The 14,993-nt window shown below is 47.2% G+C and overlaps 1 protein-coding gene across 5 annotated transcripts in view; it reads right to left on the minus strand.

Moving 5' to 3' along the window:
* LOC132222885 (zinc finger protein OZF-like) overlaps positions 1–14,993 on the minus strand; it is a 782,465-nt gene that overhangs the window by 31,364 nt on the left and 736,108 nt on the right. For 2 of the 5 annotated variants that reach the window (XM_059678235.1, XM_059678234.1), the window contains exon 1: positions 14,577–14,850. The exons of the other annotated variants lie outside the window; for them this stretch is intronic. In XM_059678235.1, the coding sequence (XP_059534218.1) occupies positions 14,577–14,579 (3 nt within the window). In that variant the 5' untranslated portion in view covers positions 14,580–14,850. Of the gene's footprint in view, positions 1–14,576; positions 14,851–14,993 lie in introns of those variants that run through there. 5 annotated transcript variants of the gene reach the window in all.

The following is a 14,993-nucleotide window of genomic DNA, read 5'->3' on the forward strand; positions in this document are numbered from 1 at the left end:
TACATTATTTAAATGGGTTTTTATCGGTGTGAACTCTGAAGTATTGAATTAAGTGAGATCTTTGACTGCAGGGCATCCCACATTCAGTACAGTCATATGGTTTCTCTATAGTGTGAATTATGTGGTGTCTAGTGAGGTGAGACCTTTGAGGAAAGGAGATCCCACATTCTCTACACTCATATGGCTTTTCTCCAGTGTAAATTCTCTGATGTAGAATCAGGGTAGGTCTCTGAAAGGACTTCCCAAAGTCTATACCAGGGGTCCTCAAACTTTTTAAACAGGGGGCCAGTTCACTGTCCCTCAGACCATTGGAGGGCCGGACTATAGTTTAAAAAAAAACTATGGCCCTGGCCGGTTTGGCTCGGTGGATAGAGCGTCAGCCTGCAGGCTGAGGGGTCCCAGGTTCGATCCCGGTCAGGGGCATGTGCCTTGGTTGTGGGCACATCCCCAGTTGGGGGTGTGCAGGAGGCGGCTGATCGATGTTTCTCTCTCATCAATGTTTCTGGCTCTCTATCCCTCTCCCTTCCTCTCTGTAACAATAAAATATATATATTTAAAAAAACCCCACAAAACTATGAACAAATTCCTATGCACACTGCACATATCTTATTTTGAAGTAAAAAAACAAAATGAGCACAAATACAATATTTGTATTTGCATGTGGCCCGGGGGCTGTAGTTTGAGGACCCCTGGTCTATACACTCATATGTCTTTTCTCCACTGTGAACTTTCAAGTGTCTAATAAGGCTATATTTTAAAATAAAAGACTTGCTACAATCAGAACACTCATATGGTTTTTCTCTAGTTGAACACTCTTATGTCGAAGGGAGTTTAAGATTCGTCTAAAAACTTTCCTACATCTATTACACTCATAAATCAGTTCTCCAGAACAGACACGCTCACATTTAACAACTTTCAGGTTGTGGCTGGCAGCAATTTCATATTCACCCCACTGGTAATGACTTCTTACATCAAGAAATTCCTGTGAAATCTCTCTGCCACTGTGTGGCTCCTCAGTGTTGAGAGTGGCCTGGTGCTGGAGAAGATCTGAGATTGCAAGTCATTCCCAACCTCCCTGCTGGTTGAAAGCACCAAAGTAGAAGCTGCGCCTGCTCACAAAGGAGGCCCTGTCCATAGCTTCATTCCAGGGCTCCTCTCCACAGGCATCCTCTGTTGCTGGTGAGGGTTTGCACTGAAACAGAAGTCTCCAACACACGCATCACTACAGAAGGCTTTCTGCTCAATGTATGCTGCTGTCACTCAGTCGGGTGCAAAATATCTTTTAACACAGAGAAGCACCGCTTACACAGAAGGGTCTTCTGGGTGGCTGGAGCTGTCTTAGAAGCCCTGACCCGTGACTCTCCTTGAGAAATACACTCTGATGACAACAGGCCTCCTCATCATACGTTTTATGCCAACAACCTGGAAAGTGAGAAATGGTTGGATGTGGTGACGGGGAAGTCCCAGTGCAAAAGTGTGTTGCACATCATACTTTGTTTCCGTGTAATTGTCTGAAAATAAGAGATGTGCAGGGAGGATTAATAAAATGTCCTTGTGAATTTCTGGGCCGATGAAGATCACACAGGGAGGCCTCACCAGAAATATGACACAAACACGGCAAGCACCACATGGAGGAGAATATGGATCTCCAGCTCATCCTTCAACTAACAGTATTCATCAGGGCTTCTTGACTGGGGTAGGGGGCAAGCTGTGCAAGAGGTTGGTTAGGTCTTATTCCAAGTAAAATTCAATTAAAAAGTAGCAGGTGTCACGGACTATGTAAGCACGCATGTGCACCTCATAACACATGTGCAAATCAATGTTGCAGAATACTGCAGAGGCAGCAGTGCAAAGGAACAGGTAATAAAGAGATGAGCGGCCAGCTTTTGCCCAGAGCAACATAGCCTGCTATAGTATTCAGGGAAGAGAATATTACAAACTATTCAATGAATGTCTTACAAGAACAGCCCATGGAACATGTAAGTAAAGACCATAACATGGCACAGGTTGCCACAAAGAACCTTTACCTTGAGAAAGAGTTGCAGCCATGCATGTGGACACTGTCAGCCTCCAATGAAGAGAAAGTACAAGCTTGTACCCATTAAGCTCATTGCAAGGCTCCTGACTTCCTGTGACTTCCTGTACTTTTTGAGGTAACGGATGTTCGGGATGTTCCTGGAGTCCTTTGCTCAGGGCTCCCCATCCAGCTCATCCCTGGCAGCCACAACACATTTGACAGGACAGTGGGGGAAATTAGCAGAGCCCATGCTCTGGCTGTGGGAGAGAGAAAGCTTTGGCTGAGGAATAAAGGAAGAGAGGTCATCACCTCAGGAAACTGGGAGAACTTGAAGGTCTTATCTACGGATGACACAAGTGCAAACACTTCCAGCATCACATCGCAGTACAGAAGTCTCTGAGCCTCATCAAGGAGCACCCACTTCCACGTCCTCAAAGTTCACATCCTGCCATAATGGGGACAGTATAGCCCATGATCAGATTCACTCTTAAGATTCTAAGTCTGTCTAGTCCCTACCCTCCACATCCATCTGCTCTCTCCACTCCACACATCAGAGAAAACACCAGGCCTTCATCCCATGAAAGCCACTGTCTTCTTATATTCCTACTGACATTTTGTCTTCCCACAAAAATAAAGGCAGCTGAGCAGCTAGAAGATACCTGAGCTCGGGAGCTCCCATGTATGCCACACTGACTCTTATCAATAGAGGGGGTGTCAAAATAATAGGTTAAAGAGAGATGCTGTCCATAAAGAGAGTGTGAGTGATTTGATACTGGTCTTGTCAGGCAATACCCTTGTAGTCCCTCAGATTGTTTCTCAAGGACACCAAATACATGGCATCACACTTCACCCTCTTGACCCCAATTCCAAGGTGCTGAGGCCATCGCTTTGCACTGCCTGCTGCACAGAGTTCCTTGAACAACACTTCTCTCACACAGCTTCACTCCCAGAGGCACAACTTCAATGGTAATGCAAATTTGCTGTGTCAAGGACAAATTATTTCCTAATCATCTTCTTTTCCAAAATTATAATCTATTTCCCCTTAACCTATTCCCTTACCCATGCCAGTGGAGATTTTGAAGCCTGGGTACCACTGATGTATCTCATTGCTATCAACCAATGTGTCACCCCCAACAACAAAAAGCAGGTGGTTAGTTAAATGGCACCTAAGCTCTGTACCTAGGACGTAGCACCAAAACACCCCTCTTCACAGGCAATTACCTTAAAATACACCTTATTGGATCATCCAGACACCCACCAGAAGTGGACTCTCCCATCATTCATTCTATGTCAATGTCAGGATACTGTGGCCATGAGTTCACATGCCTTCCCCAGTTGCACAACACTCTTTACCACACCTCTCTCACACGTGCACTCCCTCAGCCCCAGCACCCATAGTCCTCTCTTTGGCCTCATGGTGATTAATCAGCCTGTGTTGTCCAGAGCAGTGGTTGCCAACAGGTGGTCCACGGAACACTGGTGTCTGTGAGGTCCAAAAGTTTTGCGACCGCTGGTTTAAGGAAATATTTGGAGCAGCTGTCGCCAACTGTTGGTCCATGGACCACTGGTGGTCCGTGAAGTCCAAAGGGTTGGTGACCGCTGGTCCAGAGAATGCTTGTCAACATCTCTCACTTAACAGCCACTCAAGTCCCAGCCCCGATGACCTTTTGCACCACGCACAGTGAGTCACAGAGATGATCACTCAAGCCTCTAAGACAGCGGTTCTCAACCTATGGGTCGTGACCCCTTTGGGGTCATACAACCCTTTCACAGGGGTCGCCTAAGACCATTGGAAAACACATATATAATTACATACTGTTTTTGTGATGAATCACAATGCTTTAATTATGTTCAATTTGTAACAATGAAATTGGGGGTCACCACAACATGAGGAAATGTATTAAAGGGTTGCGGCATTAGGAAGGTGAGAACCACTGCTCTAAGATAATCCACAAGTTTGACTGTAACTTCCCACATACAGGCCACACCAAGGGTCACAACAAAATCCTGGTGAGTGTTTAGAGAAGTAAATATGTACCAGCCCTAGTCTCATCTTGTTTAAATAACTCTTTGGCCTCCAGTTAATCTCAGGTCCACTCAACTTTTAATGGCCTTGGCTACTGCAAAACCATTCTCTCTCCCCAATACTCTACATGACAACTTCTGTACCTATGCTGTGTTGTGACACCCACCTCCCACAAATAGTGGCCCCAGCAGGAAAGCCAGTCCTCGGGCTCACAATGTCCCTTCTTAGCTTCTGCTACCATTACCAACCTGACCATGATTCTCTATATTAAAGTGATCCACAGTCCTGGCTGATGTGACTCAGTTGGCTAAGCATTGACCCATGCACTGGTGAGGTCACATGCCTGGACTGTCGGCTGGATCCACAGTAGGGGTTGTTTCTTGCTCATTACTGTTTCTCTGTCTCTCTCCCTCTCCTCTCCTCTTACATCTAAAATCAACATATATATATAAAAATATATATTTTAAAAAAACATAGCTGCTGGTTGCTGAATCAGCTCACTCTTCACTCCAAGCCTTTGCACATTCTGGGACCTATCCCCTGGAGGACCTCCCACTCATCACACTGGTTGCCAAAAACAAGGTCCACTTCATGAAGCCCTAGTCGTGGCCTTAGGATCCTGGCTTAGTGTCTGTTCAAAGTACCCAGGTCCCAGGGCTACCAGAGCGGCTGGACAGTCCCAGGACAGCACTATCACAGAAGCCACAAGAGTGTGACACCCTGAAATAAGCTGCACACGCTGGTACACCTAATTCATTCTCCACTGGCAGGAATTTGAGGAATGAAAATGGTCTGCTGAGAGCCTGGCAAACACCACCAAGATCTAGGGGCTCAGGCTGCTCAGTGCCCTTGCCCAGCCCAGAGGCCAGGTGCCCTCCAGATGCCTGTGTTATCTCAGGGCTCAGTCCTCAGTGCGCACTCTTGCCAGTTACTTTTTCATTCACAGGACTTCTCCTTCCTGTTCACAACTGCTGTCCTCTGTCTTCCAGTCTGTTCTTCCTCTGAGTAATGTTAGGAAAAGTTAGAACCCTGCCTCAGAAAATGTCCCTGTTTTTTTTTCACGACCATCTATTTGTTAGGTCTGATCAAATAATTGAACCGATACCCCCTCACCTAGGAACTGACCTTTATGCCATTTCACAATGGACATTCCACTTGCTTAGACCACATTCCACTTGCTAAGACCATTCTCTCTCCTTCTGGAGTTTCCCAGAATCCAGACCTGCACAGAGAATTCTCCACCCAGAAAAAGCCCACCTAGAGTCCTTTAAAAACCTCTGGATCCCCCACGGTGCTCACCAGCCATTTTGGGGTTCAGCCCATCTGGTACCCAGATGACCTAATAAATTCGTAATTCTTTACCCTTTTTGGCCTCATGTATTCCTCCTTTGGTGACCCTAACATTTGGTGCTGAAACCCAGGAGGGTTCTGTGAGGATGAGGAGCCATCACCCCGGCTTCGGTCACCCCGAGTTTGCTACTTGGAGAGCAGTAGGCAGTGGCAACTCAACCTGGGTTTACCTCCAAATCCAATTCATGTAACTTGATTGCCGGTGTCAATTAGGCCTCCCTCTCTTATGGACCCTCCCGAGCCAACCAAGGAGGATACAAGATCGGGAACCGCTCCTCCACTGCTGACCATCCATCCCACACCAGCCAATCTTCTCTAGGTGAGTGACAATCCACAATTTCCCTTGTCTGGAGTCTTCTGCCTACTCTCTCTCACTGACTTCTCGAAAGTCTCTCGTCTCAAAAGTCCTACCACTAAGCCAGAAGACTCTTCAGCCATTTGGCTATGGGTCCTTCTGGATTGAGGACACCCAGTCCAGAGGGTCACCTCTCATGTCTTATGGTGATTTTGTTTAGCAGCAGGGACACCTGCCCTAAACAGTTACCTTTGGATTTGTGGTCTGTCACTCACCCTTCCTCTCTCGTGGGCCACGCCACACTCCCTCTGCACACTCACGGGGGAGACCATGCCCAACCACCTCATATTGCTTTGCAACACTGTTTGATCACAATATAAGCTAGATGAGAAGTCTCAATGGCCTGAAAATGGCACTTTTAATTTTAACACATTGCACACTTTCGATAACTGCTGTCACCAGAATGGAAAATGGTCAGAGATGCCCTATGTCCAGGCCTTTTTCACCCTTCAGTCCCAATCCTCTCTCTCAGTTCTGCTCTACCCATCAGATCTTTCTCCTTCACACAAAACATCATACCCCTAACACTTCTGATTCTGAATCTACTATTTTTTTAATTGATTAGCTTAAATCTTCAGGACAACTCTGGTTTTTTTTTAAATTTTATTTCTTTATTGATTTCAGAGAGGAAGGAAAGGGACAGAGAGATAGAAACATCAATGATGACAGGGAATCATTAATCAGCTGCCTCTTGCATCCTCCTTACTGGGGATCGAGCCTGCAACCCAGGCATGTGCCCTTGGCCAGAATCAAACCTGGGACACTTTAGTACACAGACCAACGCTCTATCCACTGAGCAAAACTGGCTAGGGCTGAATCTACTTTTGACCCAGCAGACCACCGACCTCCACTCCCTTACACATCTCTTCCCTCATCTGTGATAGATTCCCAGACCCTCTTAACCTGCAACCACCTTCTCCCCCAGCCCCTGAGAGCCCAAATCCCAAGAACTTGAGCTCCAATACAGCCTTTTCCCACCTAACACTTGCTCTAGGGCCACCCTAAGTCTGCCTTCCTCAACACCTGCTTCTATTCCTGCGCCCATTCTACTCCCGAGGAAGGGAGCAGGAACTGAGGGTATTGTCTGGGTACACATCCCATTTTCCATGTCCGACCTCACACAGATTGAGAGGCATCTCAGGTCTTTTTCCACCGACCTGACCACCTTTACTAAAGAATTTAAGTACCTGACCCAGTCCTATGGCCTGACCTGTCATAAGATCTAAGTCACCCTGTCGTCCTCTCTCCCCCCAGAGGAGAAGGAGCACATCTGTAGCAGCTCAGGAACACGCTGTGCCCCCCATAGACAGGACTCGGTGGCCAACCAGGTTGGCGCTAACACAATCCCCAGAACTGACCCAAGATGGGGCTATCAGGTCAGTTCTCCAGGGCGCTGGCTCTGTAGTCTGTCTCACTGTCAGACTCAAAAGGCTGCCCATAAGGCGGTCAATGATGACAAACTTAATGAAATCACTCAGGGCCCTGATGAAAACCCAGCTCTCCTCCTCTCCCACATCACGGAGGCCTCACACAAATTTACCGCCGTAGAACCCACCTCCCCAGAAGGAACCCTTCTTCTGAACACCCTTTTTATATCCCAACCAGCCCCCCACATACGCCATAAACTTAGAAAATTAGACACAGGTCCACAACCCCCTCCAAAAGACCTCGTTAACCTGGCCTTTAAGGTCTTTAAAAAGACCTGAGATGCCTCTCAATCTGTGTGAGGTTGGACATGGAGCCCCAAATCCGAAAACAAAGAAGAGATCAGGCCAAGGCTGAGACCCAGACGAAGGGCTTTCAGCTCCTAGCCACCTCTCACGAACTCCAAATGAAGTGCCAGTCCTCCAAACAAGGGTAAGTCAGGGGCTAAGACTCTTCTGGGCCCATGCTTCAAGTGCAACAAGGACAGACACTGGATCAAGTCCTCCTCAAACCCATGGGCCCTGCCCATGGTGTGGAAGGGAAGGCCACTGGAAATCAGACTGCAGTTTGGCCCCTCCAGGTCAGACACCAGCCAGTTCAGCAAGACCACCCTCTGGACCTGGTTTGGAGCCCCCAGACCTCCTTACTGGCCACCGAAGACTGAAGCTACCCAGGCCCTGACAAGGTCCCACAGACTTACAGCACCAAGTCAGGTAACGAAGTGATGGCAGGTAAACCAATCTCCTTTTTAACTGACACTGGGGCCACTTCTTCTGCCCTCCCCAAGTTAGCTGGGACCTTTGTCCCCTCTTTAGTCTCTGTTACAGGGTTGACAGATTAGCCTCACAGCCATTAGCCACCTCACCTCCACACTGCATCTTACTAAATATTCCCACTCACTCTTTTCTAGTTCTACTCCAGTGCCTGACCAGGGCTACCGCGCATCCTCTTATCCGCGCATCTTCTTGTAAAACCCAGTTATCCCAAATGACAGTCACCTGTCTCAGTTTCACTCTCACCCCACGAAGCTGCACCATTCCTTAGACTGTAAATGCCTTATCTCCACCATGACTATCCCCTCCCCTGAACAAGAAATACTCTCCATTCTTAGGCTCACGGGGTACAGCTGCCTCTGAGTTCCCAACTTCAGTCTTCTCACGAAGCTCTTCTGTGACATGACATGGCAAAGGGGCTCCTTCCTGAGCCTTTAGATCCCAAGGCCAGCATTCTCACCCCTTTCATGCTCTGAAAACTGCTCTGACCTCAGCGCCTTCTCACCAACTCCCCCCTTTTCCCAAAGAACAACTCTCTTTACTGCACAACTAGCAACTTAACATGCCGGGAGCCGGTCCATCCTTGCTGTTTCAAGGGACCTGGCATATATGGCATACTGTTCTTAATATGTTTGCTCACCTTCTTGGCACTATGTGTTTTAACCAAGGTCACCTCTCTGAGAAAGGTTGTTTCCCCAGGTAGGGATTTTCCCCTGAAGTTAGGGAGGGAATAAAACCCCTTAACTAAGTGCCAGGCGGGTAATTAATCACTTTAACTATGAACAATCATGCTTAAGCTACATAATCTTTACTCCCTGGAATGGAGATAAGAAACGCCCTAACCTTTGGAATAGAGATTGATAGGATTGGAATCAACTGGTATAAATACAGATGTAACAAGACAACAGGACACAGAACCTACACAGAAATAAGAGACAGAAGAACTTCGCTGGAGAGAACATGGCAAAAAAATCTTGGACAGAAACTGGCCTCAGAACCTAGACTCAGAACCTAGACTCAGAACCTAGACACAGAACCTAGATACTGAACATGGCAAAAGATCCTGGACAGAAACTGGCAACAGAACCTAGAGACAGAACCTGGCTACAGAACCTGGATAGAACATGGCAAGAGAACCTGACTAGAACCTAGTGACAGAACATGGCTGGAGAACCTAGCGAGGGAACATGGCTATAGAACCTGGCTGGAGAACCTGGAGAACTTGGCTGGAGAACCTAGCAAGAGAACCGAACCAGAACTTGGCTAGAGATCCTAACCAGAACTTCGCTGGAGATCCTGAACAGAACTTGGCTGGAGATCCTGGCTAGAGACCCTGGCTAGGCTGCTGATCAACTGAATGCTGTCTCCGTGTCATTCCTTCTTCGCCGACTCCGTCCACACCTTTGGGGACCCCTGGACCTGCTGGGGTTGGACCCCAGCATTAACAGTCCGGCTACTATCATAAGCTGAACTCATTACCACCCAAACCTTAGCATGTTATCTGTTAGGAAAAATGTGGCAGTTTTAAATCCAAAGCAGCTGGAGGCCTGGGGACAGGCTGCAGGGCCTGCTCCCTCCTCCCCCTGCCTTTTCTCCCGCCTCATGGGCATACACATAATTTTCCAAAGTCTTTGGTATCTTAAAGGCTTTGGAGCATTGCTGAGTTAAATGATAAACATCTAAATATTTTAAAATAGCATAAAATACTGAAACATTGACTGCTAGACATGTTTTAATTCACTTGCTCTTAGTTTTTATTACAGAAAGTCTCCTGTATTTAGTTGAATCTATAGTTTCTTGAAAATAAGAGTGTGTTTAAAGTGTGTAATTTGTTTTTTTAAAATTTTATTTCTTTATTGATTTCAGAGAGGAAGGAAAGGGACAGAGAGATAGAAACATCAATGATGACAGAGAATCATTAATCAGATGCCTCTTGCATCCTCCTTACTGGGGATCGAGCCTGCAACCCAGGCATGTGCCCTTGGCCAGAATCAAACCTGGGACACTTTAGTACACAGACTGACGCTCTGTGTTAGGTTTGTGTTGTCCAGTGAGTCAGGACCTGCCCACCCCTGACGTCCTAAGAGATCCCTTCTCTCCTAGTAAGCTAAAGCAGACCCACCCAGGCTCTCTCCTTTGTCTTAAGTCCTTATATCTGAGCCTAGACTTTCTTTATTTCCACCGCTCACTCCCAGTCCTGGACACTATCACTGAAAGCTCAACAGGTCTTCCTGCTTGGTATTTAGGAACCTCTCTCCCCTTTTCTCGCCTCCTTAAAAGTCACACACTGCAAAGGACTCAAGTCAGGAATGTCCCGCAATAAAGGGAAATAACAAAGCAGACCAGGAGGCCAAGCAGCGGCTCAGAGGAAGCCTCTGTCTCCCCAACTCTTAGCTACACCCCATATAACACCCAAATACTCTCCAAAGGAACTTCAGTCCTTAGCTCTTGGGGCTATGCAGGAAGCTCCATGGTTAAAATTTCAGGGAAAATATATCCTTCCCCAGGGACAGGCCCGTGATATCTTATGGGCTATTCACAACTCCCTGCGTATAGGATACATTTACAACTCCTACAACCCCTCAGCACATGTCCTAGCCTAGCCTTCCTACTGCAAGATGTCACCAAGACCTGTTCTACTTGTTACTCAGTATCTCCCCCAGCACAGGTTAGATTAGACCCCTTTCTTTCCCCACTCATCAGGCCAGGGCCAAATCCCTGGACAAGACTGGCAAACTGACTTCACGCACATACCTATAAAAAAAACAAAACAAGGCCCACAGCCAACATCATACTCAATGGACAAAAACTAACACCATTTCCCCTAAGAACAGGAACAAGACAGGGATGCCCACTGTCACCACTCCTGTTCAACATAGTCCTGGAAGTATTAGCCATTGCAATTAGACAAGAAGAAGAAATAAAAGGCATCCAAATTGGAAAAGAGGAAGTAAAACTGTCCTTATTTGCAGACTACATGATATTCTACATACAAAACCCTAGAGACTCCATCAAAAAGCTACTAGACTTAATACATGAATTTGGCAATGTAGCAGGATACAAAATTAACCCCAAGAAATCTGAGGCATTTCTATACACCAATAGTGAACTTTCAGAAAGAGAGATTATAAAAACAATCCCGTTTACCATCGCACCAAAAAAATTAAGCTACCTAGGAATAAACTTAACTAAAGAGGTAAAAGACCTCTACTCAGAAAACTACAGGACGTTGAAAAAAGATATAGAGGAAGACATAAACAGATGGAAGAACATACCGTGTTCATGGGTTGGTAGAATCAACATCATTAAAATGTCCATACTACCCAAAGCAATCTATAAATTCAACGCACTTCCCATTAAAATACCAAGGGCATACTTCAGAGATCTAGAACGAACTCTCCAAAAATTCATCTCGAATAAAAAAAGACCCCGAATAGCTGCAGCAATCCTGAAAAAGAACAAAGTAGGTGGGATCTCAATACCAGATATCAAGTTGTATTACAAAGCCACTGTTCTCAAAACTGCCTGGTACTGGCACAAGAATAGGCATATAGATCAATGGAATAGAATAGAGAGCCCAGAAATCAGCCCGAACCAATATGCTCAATTAATATTTGACAAAGGAGGCAAGAACATACAATGGAGCCAAGATAGTCTCTTCAATAAATGGTGTTGGGAAAATTGGACAGATATATGCAAGAAAATGAAACTAGACCACCAACTTACACCATACACAAAAATAAACTCAAAATGGATAAAGGACTTAAATGTACGACAGGAAACCATAAAAATTCTAGAAGAATCCAAAGGCAACAAAATCTCAGACATATGCCGAAGCAATTTCTTCACTGATACAGCTCCTAGGGCACTTGAAACTAAAGAGAAAATGAACAAATGGGACTACATCAAAATAAAAAGCTTCTGCACAGCAAAAGAAACCATCAACAAAACAACGAGAAAACCCACTTTGTGGGAAAACATATTTGCCAATGTCATATCTGATAAGGGCCTAATCTCCAAAATTTATAGGGAACTCATACAACTTAACAAAAGGAAGATAAACAATCCAATCAAAAAATGGGCAAAGGACCTCAATAGACACCTTTCAAAATAGGACATTCAGAAAGCCAAGAGACATATGAAAACATGCTCAAAGTCACTAATCATCCGAGAGATGCAAATCAAAACAACAATGAGGTACCATCTCACACCTGTCAGACTGGCTATCATCAACAAATCAACAAATGACAAGTGCTGGAGAGGATGTGGAGAAGAAGGAACACTCGTGCACTGCTGGTGGGAAACCAGAAACACCAATCAGAGAGGATATATGCACCCCTATGTTCATAGCAGCACAATTCACCATAGCTAAGATCTGGAAACAGCCTAAGTGCCCATCGGTAGATGAATGGATTAGAAAACTGTGGTACATCGACACGATGGAATACTATGCTGCTCTAAAAAGGAAGGAACTCTTACCATTTGTAATGGCATGGATGGACTGGAGAGCATTATGCTAAGTGAAACAAGCCGGTCAATGAAGGAAAAATACCACATGATCTCACTCATTCATGGATAATAGAGACCATTATAAACTTTTGAACAATAATAGATACAGAGGCAGAGCTGCCTCAAACAGATTGTCAAACTGCAGCGGGAAGGCCGGGGAGGGTTGGGGGGCAAGAGGTAGGGGGGTAAGAGATCAACTAAAGGACTTGTATGCATGCATATAAGCATAACCAATGGACATAAGACACTGGGGGATAGGGGAGGCTAGGGGACTGTCTAGGGCGGGGGGGGGGGGGGGGGATGGACACATATGTAATACCCTTTGTAATACTTTAAGCAATAATAAAAACAACAACAACAACAAAAAAAAACAAATATCTCTTAACCCTCGTAGATATTTTCTCAGGCTGGGTAGAAGCATTCCCCACTGCTTCTGAAAATTCCATCAGGGTCGCACAAGCTCCCATTCAGCATATCATTCCCAGATTTGGGCTCCCCACCTCATTACAATCAGATAATGGACCTGCTTTCATATCTCAAATAACTCAACAGGTCTCCTCCACTCTGAACACCCTGTGGAACTTACCCCCCCCCCCCCACCGGCCCCAATCTTCAGGCTAGGTAGAAAAGGCAAATTCCTTAATGAAGTCCTACCTAACCAAATTAACTCTCGAAACTAAAGAACCTTAAACTCCTCTCCTACCTCTAGTCTTTATGCACATCAGGGCAATCCCCCCATGCACCCTCCTCTCTTAGTCCCTTTGAACTCATGTATGGAAGACCCATCTTATTAGGAAACTTCCCTCCACCGAGACCCCTCTCGGAGTCTATGTCCCCATTTTATTTTATTTTTATTTATTTATTTGTATATATTTTTATTGATTTCAGAGAGGAAGAAAGAGGGAGAGACAGAAACATACATGATGAGAAAGAATCATGGATCAGCTGCCTCCTGCAAATCCCCCACTGGGGATCAAGCCCACAACCTGGGCACGTGTGCTCGAACCCGGGACCTTTCAGTTCACAGGCCAACGCTCTATCCACTGAGCCAAACCAGCCAGGGCTATGTCCCCATTTTAAATCTCATTCAACAATTACTGAGAGAACATGCTGATCAAGTCCTCCCTCCACCTTCTATGGGAGACATCTTCCTACTCCTCTCCAGCCAGGGGACTGGGTCCTCCTAAAGGAAATCCACCCATCAAGTAATTTACAGCCCCAATGGCAAGGCCCCTAGCAGGTACTCCTCACCACCCCACTGCAGCTAAACTATCAGAGCAAACCCCGTGGTTCCACCTTTCCAGATTAAAACCCATCCCCGGAACACATCCATCACGTGAGCTGGAGTCCCCTGACAATTACAGTCGCCAGGCTGGGCCTACCAGACACCGCCTTACCCTCATCTATCGCTCACCTAATGCAGATGTAGCCCCCAATAATCAGTCTTTACCCGTCCCCGTAACCCACCATATCCGACACAAAAGCGCAGTTCAGATAATCCCTCTCCTCATAACCCTGGGCATCACAGCAGAGGATGGAACTGGCACGGGGGCCTAACCACTGCTCTTCCCATTTGGAAATCCTGCCTCAGGACCTACAGGAAAGCTCCGATGCCAGCAAGGGGCAAAACTGGGGAACAAGAACCTCTCCCCCAGGGTACCTCCCCTCCCCTAGCAAATAACTAGTCAGGCCACTGAGACCCCTGACCTTTCCTCCCTGAGGATCACATCAGGCCTCAGGTGCATTTCAGCTCCAGGCCCAGAAAAGCAGCAAAAGCAGACAGCGACGCTGTGGCGGCCTCGGGGCCAGCTTCTGCCTCCCAGTCCCCCAACAGGACCGTTTCCGGGCCTCCCAGGCGGCCCAGTGAATCCATGATTCTTCTCCCTTTGGGCCGCGTGTGCCTCCTTCCGCGACCCTAACATCTATGGCCCCAGCGTCCTGAGAGTGAAGGTAAAACGCCTCCTGCAAACCCTCACCTCGTCTCTCTGCTGCCTTTACTCCCACAACAGCCCGGGTCCCGAGTCCTCCCTGCGCAGTCGCCCCATCACGTCCTGACAAGGCGGCCCTGCAGCCGTTCACCCTCTTCCCCCATCGGCCCCGTGTCACCCACGAGGGACTCACCATTCTGAGCGCGGGGACCTGGGCGGCGGGACCTGAGAGGCCGGTCCCCCAGGCTGGAGGGTGAAATGGGGTCCGGCTGCGGGGACGCTGTGGGCAGAGAGGAGTCCGGGAGGCACGGGGACCCCGATCTCGGGCTGTTGGGGCTCAAGGAGCCTCAGACACACCCCGCACGGCAGGCGCGCTGCCCCCCAGGCCGCCTCCTCCTCACGACCAGCGCCCTGAAGCCTGGGAGTCTGTGAACAAAAGACTTGCGGTTAGAATGACCACCTTGAGGAGGAAGGCGGAAGTCCCGCCCTAACCAAATGCGCAGACACCAAGATGCCCTTTAGTTCTGTCCACGTGGACGCATTTCCTTCTGGGTAATGTAGTTTTCTCCACCGCGCAGGGAACTACCGGCATCCCAGCCAGTGACTTGGG

This window comes from Myotis daubentonii, chromosome 21 (assembly GCF_963259705.1).
Source record: "Myotis daubentonii chromosome 21, mMyoDau2.1, whole genome shotgun sequence".
NCBI classification, from domain to species: domain Eukaryota; kingdom Metazoa; phylum Chordata; class Mammalia; order Chiroptera; family Vespertilionidae; genus Myotis; species Myotis daubentonii.